This window comes from Prionailurus bengalensis, chromosome A1 (assembly GCF_016509475.1).
Source record: "Prionailurus bengalensis isolate Pbe53 chromosome A1, Fcat_Pben_1.1_paternal_pri, whole genome shotgun sequence".
Classification (NCBI taxonomy): Eukaryota; Metazoa; Chordata; class Mammalia; order Carnivora; family Felidae; genus Prionailurus; species Prionailurus bengalensis.
The window spans coordinates 123181823-123196709 of record NC_057343.1 but is presented as its reverse complement, the minus strand read 5'-3'; the positions used below and the strand labels follow the sequence as shown (position 1 = coordinate 123196709).

Sequence of the window (14887 nt, the reverse complement as noted above, 5' to 3'; positions counted from 1 at the left end):
TTCAGTAACCTCCCATTTCTTTTGGATTGCAAATCTGTGGTCAATTTTTTTGGCCCAACATTTTGAAGGACCCACTGCCTCTGCCACCAAAGAAGATGTAGGAAAACCGGAACCAGTCACATATCCTAGGAGGCCAGTGTTGCCAACTGAAAGTAGAACACTGAGTTTTCAGCAAGTCCTAAGAAGAATGCAATAATTTGGCTTTCCCTGCAAACTCAGGGCACTGATGAACTCTTTGTAGCAGCTTTTAATCTAAAGCCAACTTTTCTTAGTTACAGCACTGCAGAAGAAAGTGGTCTCCCAGCTTCACTAACCAATTTCATCACCTCTGCATTCTTTGTACATGCTTAGAAACACATACTACTTACAATGATTGCAAGACCCTCTCCTGTTGCCTAGACTCTGATTAGAAACCAGTCTACTTTCGCCTGTTGTTAAAGAGTTCCTTTTTCTAAATCACCTTGAAAACCTCAACGACTGGACTTTTTAAATGTTAGTATTTTTAATAAAATAAACAAGCAAAAAAACCCCAAGAAACAAAACCTGAAACAAATCAAAACAAAAACCACTGTATTCAGACAGAGGAAACAAAACAGATTTAAAGAAAAAGAGGTTATAAACATTAAAAAGTATCACTTGCAAACTTCTTCTTAACTTTCAGAAAAGTTACCATGTCTTTTTGTATCGTTAATTATTTCTCAGAGTTTCCATATGGTAGTTGGGGGGGAGTGGGAAGGGAGACATTTGCCACTGTGTCTGTTGATCAAATGGGATTACTTAAGTAACTTTGGGTTTAAATCTGAAAAAGTAATTGATTTTTCAGCCGATTGAGTTTTTGATTTTGCCTTAAATGAAAAGACAATCACCCCAGGGGAGGGATGAAAGAGAAACCAGAGGAGATTTTTTTGTGTGTGTGTGAAGTCAGTAACTTGGCTTCTTTTTAAAGGACTTTTATATAGGTTTGCACAACATCCGTAAAATCTGCCATTATGTCAGTCCAACTGCATTGACAAAATTATGAATAGGTCGTATTCACTATGGCATCTACACAGAGCTGCATTTAATCAATTTTGGTTCTTTCAGAAGCGGAAGTACCGTAAAGAGCTCATGCTAAGTGCCTCTGTGCTAATATATAATAGTATAACTAGCATCAATCAGGTGCTTACTTTATATGAGACACCTCACTAAGTGTTTTACTTGCATTATTTTATTGTAACCTGACAATGACCCCAATGAAGGATCCCCAATCATTACTTACATTTTACATATGAAGAAACTGAGGTTTCCAGGGGTTCATTAACTTGAAGAATAGAAGGGTTTGGTTTTTTTTCCCCCACATGAATTCACTAATAATTATTTAGGTTTGGGGACTTTTCCCCATGGTATTTCAAGTCCCCTTAGAACACTTTATAATTAGTCAAACTGACTCTTGTGTTTGATGATGGGCCATCAGACCACATCTCCTTTGAGTTTTCTCATAGAAACACCTAGAATGCTAGTCTGTGGCACTGCTGAGATTTAAACCGTGTAAATGTCCTTCCACCAGTGGAGCCCATGCTTTCTCCCACTATGCCAGGTGGCCTCCTCTCACAAAATGCAAAACATAATTAGGTGGACGCCAATGTAGTGCCTCCTCTAAAATTAAAGAATTACCATATGACCCAGCAATTCCACTGCTAAGTACATACCTGGAAGAATTGAAAACAGGGACTCAGACAGATAATTTGTACACCTATGTAAATAGCAGTGTCAGTTATAAGAGTCAAAGGCAGAAAAAAGCAAATGTCCACTGACAAAAAAAAATGAACAAAATGTGATATATACATGCCATGGAATATTATTCAGCCTTCAAAAGGAATGGGATTCTGATAAATGCTGGAATATGGATAAACCTTGAAAACATGATGCTAAGTGAAATAAGCCAGACACAAAAGGACAAATCTTATATGGTCCCACTTATATAAGGTACCTAGAATAGTCAAATTCTTAGAGACATAAAGTAGAATGATGGCTGCCAAGGACTGGGGTGCTGGGGGATCAGGGTAGAGGAGAAAGGGTGTTACTGTTTAATGGCTACCAGATTTCAGTTTGTGGAGATGAAAAAATTCTCCAGATAGCTGATGGTGATGGTTGCCCAAAAATGTGAATATACTTAATGTTACTAACTATACATTTAAAAATAGTTAAAATGGTACATATTTTATTTTAAATAATTTTTTTGATGTTTATTGATTTTTGAGAGAGACAGAGACAGAGCTTGAGCTGGGGAGGGGCAGAGAGGGAAGGAGACACAGAATCCAAAGCAGGCTCCAGGCTCTGAACTGTCAGCACAGAGCCCGATATGGGGCTCGAACCCATGAACAGTGAGATCATGACCTGAGCCGAAGTCGAAGTCGGATGCTTAACTGACTGAGCCACCCAGGTGCTCCATTATTATGCATATTTTAAAACCAAAAAAGAAGTTAGGGCTTAGATTTGCATCAAATATAAAAGGTGGGCCACAAAACAAAACAAAAAAATAGTACAATCTGAGATCTACTTTGCAGAAGGTAACAGGAATGAGATAAGCAGGTTTTATGCTATTCGACAGCAGTATAAACCTTGTACTTTGTCTTCACAAAACAAAGATCAACATAAATAACTAATAGAATGATTCTCTCAAGATCACCATCATATGGAGCAACATGAAATACAAAGTGTCAGGACGAATTCCTGCAAGAACAGCTTGTTTCAGTAGACAGGATCTCAGGTAACATCTGAGTCCTTCATTACCTTCAGAGTGAACCAAAACACTTCAGCAGGAGAAATCTTGAAATATTATTTGGGAAAACTGATTCAAATTTTCTTCTCAAATCTATACATTGGGACCAGCAAACACTTTGAAGGAAATATTACACACTTTTTCATCGCAGATTGGGATTCTTTGGCGCAGTATTTTTAAAATAATTAAATTGGCTCATTTAAGTGCCCTACATTCTGGCCCAGTTTGATTATTTATGTAAAAATCAGGAGAAAAAAAAATGAGGTAGGCATGAATGTTCTTTGATTAGTCAGTGCTTTTTGTTGTTTTTCTTTTCTGGTCAGAAGCTTTATAGCCGTCAAATAAAATTTTATCTTGTGCTCAGTATAGAGCTATGAAAAGAGCCAAATCGAATTTATAGGATTTACTGATAAAAACAAAAACAAAAAGCTAAATGCTCAGAATGTCCTACTTTCCCTCCCAAAAGTCAGTGTCTTAAAAACAAACAAGTGAATATGGCAATTAAATACAGTCCGTTTGCATTACATAAAAAACTCCTGCTCATCAGAATGTTAGGATATAGGCAACTACTCACTTCTGATTTTGTCATTATTCGGACCCTGGACTTGGTTTTCCTGTGCTTGAATTATTCTTCTCATGTCATTGCATGAGTGGCTTCTTCTCATCTTTCAGGCTTCACCTCAGATGTCACCTCCTCAGAAAGGCCAACCCTGACCACGCTCTATCTCAAGTGGTCTCTCCGCCATCATCCGGTCCCTCTCTGTAGGATCACTGAGTCATTCCCTTGGTGGTGCTTTAACACTGTCTCCAGTTATCTGGTTTATGTATTTGTTTCATTGTTCATTGTTGGCCTTCCCCCATTAGACCATGAACTCCACAAGGGCAAGGGCCGTCCTGATCCCTGCTCTTTTCCTCCTGTCCAGCAGTGACAGGCTCGTCACAGGTGGATCTGCCCATCCATTTCTGCCTTGCAACTGTGTGTATAAACAGACTCAGAGCCTCACCCCTAGGGAGGCTATGCTCAGCTCTTCTTTTTATGGGGCTGGAGGCTGGACAACTAAAAGGTGGTGGCCTACAGGGGGTTAAGAAGGACCTGCTTGCTCCTTAGGCCTAACTTTACCCCAATTTACTTACACAAGAGTCCCCTGCAGGTACTTAGAAAGTGGTACCTTATTTCGGATTTGCCTCAGTCCTTTGGGTCTCTAGATTTCTTGGGAACCCCGTGAAAAGAAAGGCTGGCTCAAGTGAGGAAAATTTAGAGATCTCTGTATTTTCTCATTATAATGCTATCCTAATACCTTGAAGTGACACACATCCCTCCCAAGTGACAAACGTGAATCTAGCCTCTGTTTCCTACTCTCTGTGGCCTCCTGCATAACATAGGGAACACAGTGAACTAAACAATTGAAATCTAAGCCTACTTGTCTTTTCATTTCGGAGATGGAAAAATCCAGTAACATCACAGGTCTTTAGATTTTCACCCTAACTACTTGATAAAGCAAAGCAAGGCCACAGAAATAAGCATGGGAAAATGTTGAAGACCATTTTCTAAGGGTACAAACAAGGGTTTCCATGCAACACTTTGTATAGATAGTAAGGATGCACCTGTCAGTTAATAGCGAGTGGCTGGGAACAGGGCATCCTGAGCAGTCGGATATTTGTTTAAAAGAGTCCTTCCAGGCACACCTGGGTGGCTGAGTCAGTTAAGCATCTGACTCTTGATTTCAGCTCAGGTCATGATCTCAGGATTCAGGAGATGGAGTCCCGCATCATCACGCTCTGCACTGACGGTGCAGAACCTGCTTGGGATTCTCTCTCTCCACCTCACGTGCGCGCACACACACTCTCTCTATCAGAATAAATAAATAAACAGTACAAAAACAAATTTAAAAAAAATAAAAGGGTCCATCCACAGACTCAAAAATTGAGATTGTAGCAGGCTTCTCGTTGTCCCCTGACTATGGCAAACAGCTAGTTCACCCCTTCTTTTGTAACAAAACAGAACTTATTTTTATCTATTTCTTTTTTTTTTTTTTAATTTAAATTCAAGTTAGTTAACATACAGCGTAGTACGGGTTTCAGGAGCAGAATGGGTAGTCATTCATCACTTAGAACACCCAGTGTTCATCCCAAGTGTGCTCCTTAATGCCCATCACCTGTTTAGCCCATGCCCCCACCCTCCACCCCTCTAGCAACTCCCAGTTCAGAACTTATTTTTAGAAGGTTCATGGGCACATAAGGTAGCAAACTAAACTTCCCATTGTAACTTGTTACCCTTGTAACTCGGTTGGCGCATGTACACCAAAGCAATCAGCTTTGCTGTGTAAATTTACACTGTGATTTACTTATGAAGCAAGGTGTTTATATTTGAATTCTGCAAAATTGTATATTTTATTACAGTTATCACATATTTCTTACCATCCTCATTTTCATCAAACACTGGTGGTTTGCTTGAGGTGTTGGCTCCCATGGTCAAATATGCCCAGACCTGAAGACTCCAGTTACACTATCCTGACAGAAACATTCATTTTCACTTCAAAGAGGTCTGGAAGCCTGAGCTGGATACCTGGGAGAGAAAAAGAAATGTAATCCTTATAATATGGTGTGCTCTAGGAACCCTGAGCACAGAACTGTGGCTGCAGTATTAGTCTAATCTGTATCCCTACATCAGAACTTTTTGTGATTGAAAAATGATACTTTCACAAGTAACAGAACATTAGGCCTCTGGGAGAACCCACCACATGGCCTCATCAGTAGTGGTCCCAGACTTACAAAGACCAAAGAGAGCAACATGTTTCTCTAAGTATGAAAACAAGTTTAAAACGTGGTCAACCACACTTTATTTAACAAGTCCCAAAATAAAAAAAATAAAATTTTATTGTGACTCTGCACATTTTTGGGAAAATATATTGGTTCAAAATTGCTCTTTTGATGTTTGATCAACAACTTTAATATTTTTGGTCATCAAATAGATTCCCCACCTCTTTCCTCCTACCCTGGAAAGTACTACAATGTAAAAAGAACAAGGTCTGAGTTTAGGCTTTATCACACCAGCATATTGCTAAATTTCACTTAACGTAATTTTTATCCCCTTCCCCTGAAGTTGAAGATAATGATGGTCCCCTCCTCAAAGGCAAATTAAATGTGATTTGAGAAAGTATGTAAAAAAGTATTTCACAGTGGAAGTGTTCCATGATTGTTGGCCCCTCTGAAGTTCAAAGGATATATGTAAGAGCCAAAGGCCCTGAAAAAATGTACATTTGCAGCTTTGTTCACTTTACTACTTTCCTGAAATTGGTAAGGAGAGGCAGCATCCACAGTTCTGGTTCTTTTCTTTCTTTTTTTTTTTTTCTTTAATTTTTTTAACATTTATTCACTTTTGAGAGACAGAGCATATGCAGTGGGAGGGGCAGAGAGAGAGGGAGACACATAATCCAAAGCAGGCTCCAGGCTCAGAGCTGTCAGCACAGAGCCCAATGTGGGGTCAAACCCACAAACTGTGAGATCATGACCTTAGCTGAAGTCGGACCCTCAACCGCCTGAGCCCCCCAGGTGCCCCACAGTTCTGGTTCTGAAACCGAAACTACTAATGTCTGGTTACTTGATCTCTTGTCTCTAAAATGGAAGAAACAACAGGGCACCTGGGTGGCTCAGCCGTTTAAGCGCCCAACTTTGCTCAGGTCATGATCTCATAGTTCTTGGGTTCAAGCCCCGTGTCGGGCTCTGTGCTGACAGCTCAGACCCTGGAACCTGCTTCAGATTCTGTGTTTCCCTCTCTCTGCCCCTCACCCACTCACATTCTGTCTGTCTCTCAAAAATAAATAAACATTGAAAAAAATTTAAAATGGAAGAAACAACAGGGCCTTCCTCAGGAATCACAAGCTCACATGCCTACAAGAGCCAGGCAGGAATGCAGGTGACTACCCTTCACCAGGGGGAAGACATCAGTGCCTGGTGGGGACCCTGGTGACCCGGAGAATCCAGGCTCCCTCTAGAAGAAGTCATCGCTCTCAGATCTAAAATTTTGTCACCAAGCGGAAACATGAGCCCAGGGGACAGATCTTCAGATCTGCCAAAAATAAAGGGTAAAGATCCAGGTTTTGTACAAACAATATTTAAAAATTCATTTTAGCTGTGTATGCCTGAGCAAACGTCATGCATGGGACAAACACGACTCATAGGATATAGTTAATGAGACAATGTCTGTAAGGCAGTTCACACAATGCCTGGCACATAATTTACAAAGAATAGAATACTATTTTTAATAGTAGCTATATTTCCTTATACATTATTTTTTTGATACTGTATCAAAATCCACCTATTGATGGATTTCCTCTTGAACTTGTTACACAAGACAAAAATGCAGATTAGAGACAGAATTGAGGAAAGTGTCCCAAGCAAACCTGGGCAGAGGACGAGTTACTGAAAAAAACTTGCGAAGCTCCTAAGCAAGTCCAGAAGCAAAGTTCATTTTCCCATTAGGAAAATGTAAGTAAAGCCTTCATTTGGAAGGCAGACTCATTAAGGAAATGCTACTTTTCATACTAGAAGCCAACTGCTGGCAAAGTGCCTTATGGACTTTAAAAAGAATCATTAAGTGGAGAGCAAAGAAAGAGTCAGCAATTAGGAAGCAACCAATTAAATGGTATGGGAGGGGGAAGGTGGTAACAGGTGGCTGGAACAAGCCCAGGGGGATTATTGACATCAGGAAGACAGAAAGACCTCCACTGTATATCTACGCTAAAAAAAAAATAAATAAATAAAGGGCTTTTAATTTCAGTACAAAAGGGGGTGAGGAAAAAGCAAGTGGGATGCCCTTAGTGTTTCACTGTGGGCCAGGGAGAAACGAATGGGGTGCTCTGTGTTTTATTACTGCATTTAGAGCCCAGAATAAGCGGGAAATCGTGTGAGGGCTGAACCAGGGATCACATTAGAGAGCCTTGGTCCTAAAGAGAACACTGATTTTAATGAACTGAGATTCTTCACACCATAGACTGGGATCACATTGTCTTTTATTTTGTGCGTAAAACCTCAGGACACAGAATTTTCACACCACACCCCAAATCCTGTCATTCTTATATTTTTCTATATTCCTCAGGCTTTTCTCAAGTAGCCCGTGTTTCTGTAGCATAAGATGTACCAAGCATTGACCTTGCAAGTTGTCAAGACAGAGAAAGAGAGAGAAATATTATCACAATTTGCCACAGTTCAGAGTTCCACCCGGATGTGCAGACAATTCGGTTCACCAAATATCCAGTGATTTTTAGCAGGAAGGAAATCTGTCAACAGGAAACCACTTTTACATATGTTTGGGGAAGGGGGAGGTATATGTTGTGGTTTCTCCATTGTACCTCATGTAGCCAATCCAGTTCAGAACTGTCTTTGCGTTTTTCTCCCCAGGGGGATAACCAACTTAGCTAACTTTCCCTCATATCCAGTTAGAAATAAACTGTCTGGCAGGAAAATGAAGGCACATCTTTCGCATTCTGCGGCATAGGGCCCAGAAGGGTTATGGGACTCTCTTCTGCCGAATCCACGCCCATCCTGACCTCCTGGAACAAAGTCTGCAGGGCTACAGAGTATCATTTCAAGATGTCAAGAGGACAGTGATCACCGGTGGAAATGAACACCCTAAACATAGCAACTATAAGAAGAAGACCAATATGTCTTACAAGAACACAGGAGAAATTTCAGATTCTACCCTCACCTGCCCAGTCCTCAGATTATTAACTGCAGACTCATTCTCTAAAGCCAATGTTTGACCCCTCGCCTCTACTTTTGGGGGCTGTCAATCCGTGAGCTTTTTTCTAAGGAGTTAGGGCCACCTAGGTAAAGACGCCAGAAAGTTGCCACTTTGATGGGACTGTTTAGGTTCAGTGTCACAGCACGTGCATAGAACTTACTTTGTTTGCATTTGAAAAACAGAGCTTAAACTGAGAAACATACAGAAAAAAGGAAAGAAAGAAAATATCATGAAAAACACCACTCTGCTCTATTGTTTATATTTCAATATTCATCGAAAATTACAGGTAAACATTATTTCCACCTTAACCCTCATGCAAAATTAATTCTCCTTTCATACTTCCCGAAGGCAGAAACGGTGGCAAATCCTGCATATGTTTCACAGTCCTCTTTCCGTGATTTTACAATATGACGTGTGTTTTAAAGTAAGTCATATAAATGACATCGTGGTCTACATTGCGTCTCACTGTGGCCATTGACATTTACAGCTCTCTGATTTAGGCATGCTGATCTCTGCAGCTCTGATTTCTGCTTTTTAAGCGCTGCATAGCAGTCCATGGTGTGAATACACCACACTTTATTTATCTCTGTAAAAATGTTCAAATCCTTCCGCTTTGGGGGAAAACATCCTTGTGGAGATGAAGCCAACCATCGAAAGCAGTTTTTGCTTGTTTAGAAGCTGAATAAGAAAAGCAGTCAGAAACCCCGCCCGCAGTCACCTCGACCCAGCATATATTTACTGAAGTCTGACTGGGTCTGGCCCTGGGTCAGTGAGAGGCTGGGGGACCAGGTGGGGCCACAAAACAATGGATCCTAGCCCTATGCGCTGGTAGGTTATCCTGACCGCCCGCCTTTGTCTCATTTCTCTTCGCCTCTAACTTCCCAGCTTCCCGGCAGTGCCCTTAGTCTGCAGGTCTATTTAAAAGAAAGAAAAATCCAGACCACTACTCACCTAGATCTTGGTTCTCTCTTCTCTCCTTCAAGAAGCTGGGACGTCCGCCCGGGGAGTGGGGGCTAGCAGAGGGACTCCCAGAACCGCAGAGAGAGCAAGAGAGCCGGGAAGGGCGCCTACCTGTCTGGGCGCGGGAGGCTGCGGGCGCGGGGCTGCGCGGGGCTGGCCGGGGGCGGGCGGCACCTGCGGCTGCCGGGGCTCCGAGCGCCACCCGAGCGCGCGGCTCCTCTGGGAGGGGCCGAGGGCGGGGAGCGGCCAGCCCGAGGGCGTCCCCTTGTCTCCGCCCTCCCCAGAAACCGCCGGGCAGTCGCCTGGGAGAGGAGCAGTCCCCTGGGGTCCGTGCGTCGCCGGGGGAGGGCGAGACGGGGGACAGCGCCGCGGGCGCGGCTCCGAGCCGGCGGCCGGGATCCCGAGGCGCCTTGGCAAGGTCCAGAGCCGGCTGGCCGCGAAGCGCGCCCCAACTTCCCGGACCGAGGCCTGAAGTGACCCACCCCCTCCCCTCCGAGACACCCGGGCAGCGCCACCGAGGAAGGGGTGGGAGGGGATGGGCGGGGGAGCGGGTACGGGCCTGCAGCCCGGGATGGTAAGACTTTCTCCAGCATTGTGGGAAAACCAAGAGAGGATTGAGAATTTCATAGGATCCGACAGGGAGGATCTTTTGATTATGGTCTAGCAGATATCCTCCCTTCACTGCTGGGAAACTGAGGCACGAAGAAGGAAAGTACTTGCCAAGTGTAACATACAATGAACGGAGAGAACCTCTTCCAGACCTAGGTCTCCTGGCTCCCAGTCCCTCATTTTCCCCCTGCATCTTTTTTAATGCTCCACCTCTGCCTGCGGAGGTGGGGCAGGAGACAGGGGCACAGAGATGAAGGAAATCTCGCTGGAAGTTTCTGTGTTCTCTTCCCTTGCTGCTCTCTGTACGTCCCCTTTGTAATAATCGACACAGTCAAAATAACTTTTCATTGTTTTTTTCCACCAACCCAAGAGTCACACACACTAAGACACCAGAGAATTGGTACACAGGTCGCTCTTGGACCCGAAGAGGGTGTGTGATCATAGGCAGTTGAGGAGCAGGGCAGAAATGGAGGGTGTAGGTCTAGTCTGGGGGTGCGGTGGGGACAGCTTCTCTTCAGCTCCAGCATTTCCCTGCCATGTGGAAATGCCAGCTCAGTGTTGCCAAATATTCAGATTTTAAAAGAGAAGCTAGAAACGAGAACTTCTGTGTGAAATCTCCCATTATTTAAAAACATTGGCAAGTCTAAGAAATGTTAAAAAAGCTGTGTTGGTCAAACAAAACGCATCTGTGGCTGAAATGTTTTTTCCAGACTCCTGTTTTGATCTATCTAGATGTAGAGTTGCAGAGTGTGGAAACCATTTTGGCTTTGTTCACGATGTTTAGTTACAGCTCCTAGAATGGTGTCTGCAGCATCTTTAAATATATCTGCTGAAATTTTTGGACAAGTCAGTGGTCACCTTATGGTCAAGAGCCCCATAGTTTACTCATGAAACAAAGATTTCGGAGAAGCTATGTTGTATTATAAGCTAGCCCACTTTCTCTTCTCACTCTTATCTCAGCCATTGGCTACATTCTACCCTAGTTAGTAATTTGAAACTTGGAATAACCTTGAACTTCAACTGACCTACTCTGTCATGTGCATTTGGCGTCTGGAGGAAGGGATTTGCCCAAAACCGCACAGTGAGTTAGTGGTAGAGCCAGGTAGAGACTTACCTTCTGTTGCCGACACCTTATAAAGAAACTGGGAGAGCATCAAATGCTATAAATGAACATTTAATGTGGAATTGGAGCTGAATTCCAAAAGAGGGCAACCAGGTTCAAAAAAAAATCAAATTTTTAAGGAATTCAATTTTTGGAGAGGGTGTTCTTGTTAAGGCAAAAATCAGGCACCCAGCTGAAGACACACTGCTTTTGTGTAACGTCTGGTAGCTTAAAAAACCCTTGGGTTATCTTCGTGGCATTAGAGATTCACTACAGATTTGTTAGACTGGTGTTATCTACCTTATCTCCTCCCAGGAGATAATGGTAACTGTTGTATCACTGAGAAAACTGAAATTGCCAGAAAACAGGCTGAGACTAGAACTGAAGACTCTTGATACCTCTTCACTTTAGCAGTATAAAGGGCTTGGAGTCAGGCAGCCTTTTATCCAAAAGCCAGCTCCCCTGCATAATTTTCTGAGATACTAGACAAGTCACTTAGAGGCCCTGAGCCCCAGTTTACCAATTTCAGTAAAGGGGGATAATGAGCATTCGTATCAGCTATGATTGGTGGAGGATTAAATGAGATAATGTATACGTTACTGCCCTTAACATGGTGCTAGGCAGCAAAGAATAAGCCCTTAGAGTGTGGTAACTGTTAAGGTTGTCCTTTTAAAAATTTTTTATTTATTTTGAGAGAGAGAGAGAGCATGCAAGCCAGGAAGGGGCAGAGAGAGCACTGTCAGCATGGAGCCTGATCTGGGGCTCGAACTCACAAACCATGAGATCATGGCCTGAGCTGAAATCAAGAGTCAGATGCCTAACTGACTGAGCCACCCAGGTGTCCCCCATTAAGATTGTCATTTTAATTAGCAGACTGGCAGGTTCTTCCCCAGAACTTCTCAGATCTGTCCTATAAATCTTTCTTCTGTTGGTATAGTCACTTTTGTTTAAAATAAAACTACTGATCAGTCCTAATATATTTAGTCACGCTTCACATACAGTAGGTTTTGTACAGAAATCGTGATTCTCAGATGCACTCTATCAAATGCAGACCTGTTTCAAAGAGCTGATTGTGTGTTAATCCTTCATTTATTCAGTTGTTTATTCTCTGGGGAGGCTTCCACACCAAGAGGTTACTTGGGAAACAACCAGGCCAAATACTTCTGACAATCTCTGGAGCCCCCCAGTGGAGAGGAGAATTAAGGGAAAAGGAAACCAGTGAGAAAGTTTTGTCCTAGTAGATAACCGGAATAAACGGGTAACTAAAATTAAAAAATATATATATTTATATAAATATAAATATATATCTCCAAGTAGATAATCAGAATTATATATATTATATATAGAACATATATATAAAATATATCATGGCTTATAACATAAACGCTGATACAACACCATGCCAGCTACGTCCATTCTTGGCTTCAAGTTGTCCACTGGGTTCAACTGCATTTAGAAAAAAGTGACACTCTTTACTCCAGCAGACAAGGCCTTATACTATCCATTCCCTGCCAATTTGTCCAGCTTCATTGAGAATCACTATTCCTTTGCACATTCCAGTCTGGCCACGCTGGCTTTGTGCTCTTTGGTGATCATGCTGAGTTTGTCTGTACCCCAGGCCATTTGAATGAGCTTTCTTTATGCATTAACATGGTTCTGGACTTTTCACCACTCAGCTGTCAGCTCACTTTTCTTTCTTTCTTTCTTTCTTTCTTTCTTTCTTTCTTTCTTTCTTTCTTTCTCTCTCTCTTTCTCTCTCTCTTTCTTTCTTTTTTTAATTTTTAATGTTTATTTATTTTTTAAAATTTTTTAATGTTTTTATTTATTTTTGAGACAGAGAGAGAGACAGAGCATGAGCAGGGGAGGGGCAGAGAGAGAGGGAGACACAGAATCTGAAGTAGGCTCCAGGCTCTGAGCTGTCAGCACAGAGCCCAACGCGGGGCTCAAACTCCCAAATCATGAGATCATGACCTGAGCTGAAGTTGGACGCTTAGCCAACTGAGCCACCCAGGCGCCCCTTAATGTTTATTTTTAAGAGAGCATGACTGAGGGAGAGGCAGATAGAGGGAGACACAGAATCCAAAGCAGGCTCCAGGCTCTGAGCTGTCAGCACAGAGCCCAACGCGGGGCTTGAATCCACAAACCATGAAATCATGACCTGAGCCAAAGTTGGAAGCTTAACTAACTGAGCCACCCAGGCACCCCTCACTTTTCTTTAGCTCAGATAGAACTTCCCTCCACTTCTCACCTGAAGTTGTTTCCCCAACACTTCCCCATTCTCCCCTACACACTCACATTTCTTCTATCTCACCACTCACCATGAACTAGAAGTAATTTGTTTATGCAACTTCTTTGCTATGTTTTGTCCAGTGAATACAGGCTCCACGAAGGCAGGAATGACATCTATTTTATCCACTATTATATAAAGTGATGAACCAGCCTTTGGTACATAGAATGCATTTAATTAAATAAATAATGTTTCTCTTTTTCCATCATTCTTTGCATTTCTTAGTGCAGGAGGGAAGTACATAGTACTTAAATACAAAGAAGATACAGTAGATCTCAAAGTGACAAATATTCCTGTGACATAAACAGGCCTTTACTGGGCTGTTTAAAAGGTGAAAGGCAGGTGAGAAATGATGGCTGGACATGAGGATTTTGTGGAAACATGTTGAGTGGAAACATGAGTACAGCCTGAGATTGATGGATGCCCCAATGGGAGCCATTGGAGAGCAGTAGCTGAGTCTGCTCTGTTTGGAGGCACCAGAAGCTTTAGTAACATTTGATCTGTGTCTTGAAGGATGGACAGATGGTTAGAGAGCAAGGCAGTCCAGATCTGGAGACTAAAGGCATAGAAAAGCATAATATTTGGGGAGAAATATCAAAGGTTTGGTGGAACTGGAGCATAAGGAGGTAGTGGGAGTGAGAGAGGATGGAGGAAAAGATCTGAAGAACCAACTATACTATGGAAAATAGCTTCAAGTTTAAACATGATGGCAATGGGAAGCTCTCAGAAGAGCCAGGGAAGTGGACCTCATTAGAGCAGAGGTTCAGTAACATTGCTCCGTCTTCTCCACATATGACAAAGCTTTATTTTCTCTGGGTCTGATACGCAAATTATTCTGTTACTGAGAAGGTGAGTTCTCTCTTGTAACAAGAAAATTTGTGGGGCGCCTGGGCGGCTCAGTCGGCTGAGCGTCCGACTTCAGCTCAGGTCATGATCTCACAGTTCATGGATTCAAGCCCCACGTCGGGCTCTGTGCTGACAGCTCAGAGCGTGGAGCCTGCTTTGGATTCTGTGTCTCCCTCTCTGTCTGCCCCTCCCCTACTTTCTCTCTCTCTCTCTCTCTCTCTCTCTCTCTCTCTCTCTCTTTCTCTCAAAATTAAATAAACATTAAAAAAAATTTAATTAAAAAAAAAAGAAAATTCTTCTTAGTTGTAAAACAAATAATCAGATCCTAGTACAGTGTCTCATATTTAGTGAGTTCCCAAGTATTTGTTGAATTCAAGTCACTGCTCACTTTTACTTGGTTTGTCCACTCTTCTATTCACACACTTGTACTACATGCCATAACCTCCTGAATCTTTCTCTTAGACATTATCTTAAGAAAGACCCTCTCGAGGTGCCTGGGTGGCTCAGTCGGTTAAGCGTCCGACTTCGGCTCAGGTCATGATCTCGAGGTCCGTGAGTTCGAGCCCCACTTTGGGCCCT

The 14887-nt window shown here is 42.6% G+C and overlaps 1 protein-coding gene across 1 annotated transcript in view; it reads right to left on the bottom strand.

The window, feature by feature from the left end:
- The window catches only part of STK32A (serine/threonine kinase 32A), a 133159-nt gene extending 123488 nt beyond the window's left edge, over positions 1 to 9671 (bottom strand). The window contains exons 1-2 of the mRNA XM_043590425.1: positions 9456 to 9671; positions 5180 to 5327 (exon numbers count right to left, since the gene is read on the bottom strand). Of these exons, the coding sequence (XP_043446360.1) occupies positions 5180 to 5231 (52 nt within the window). The 5' untranslated portion in view covers positions 5232 to 5327; positions 9456 to 9671. The remainder of the gene's footprint in view (positions 1 to 5179; positions 5328 to 9455) is intronic.
- Positions 9672 to 14887: the final 5216 nt, after the last annotated feature.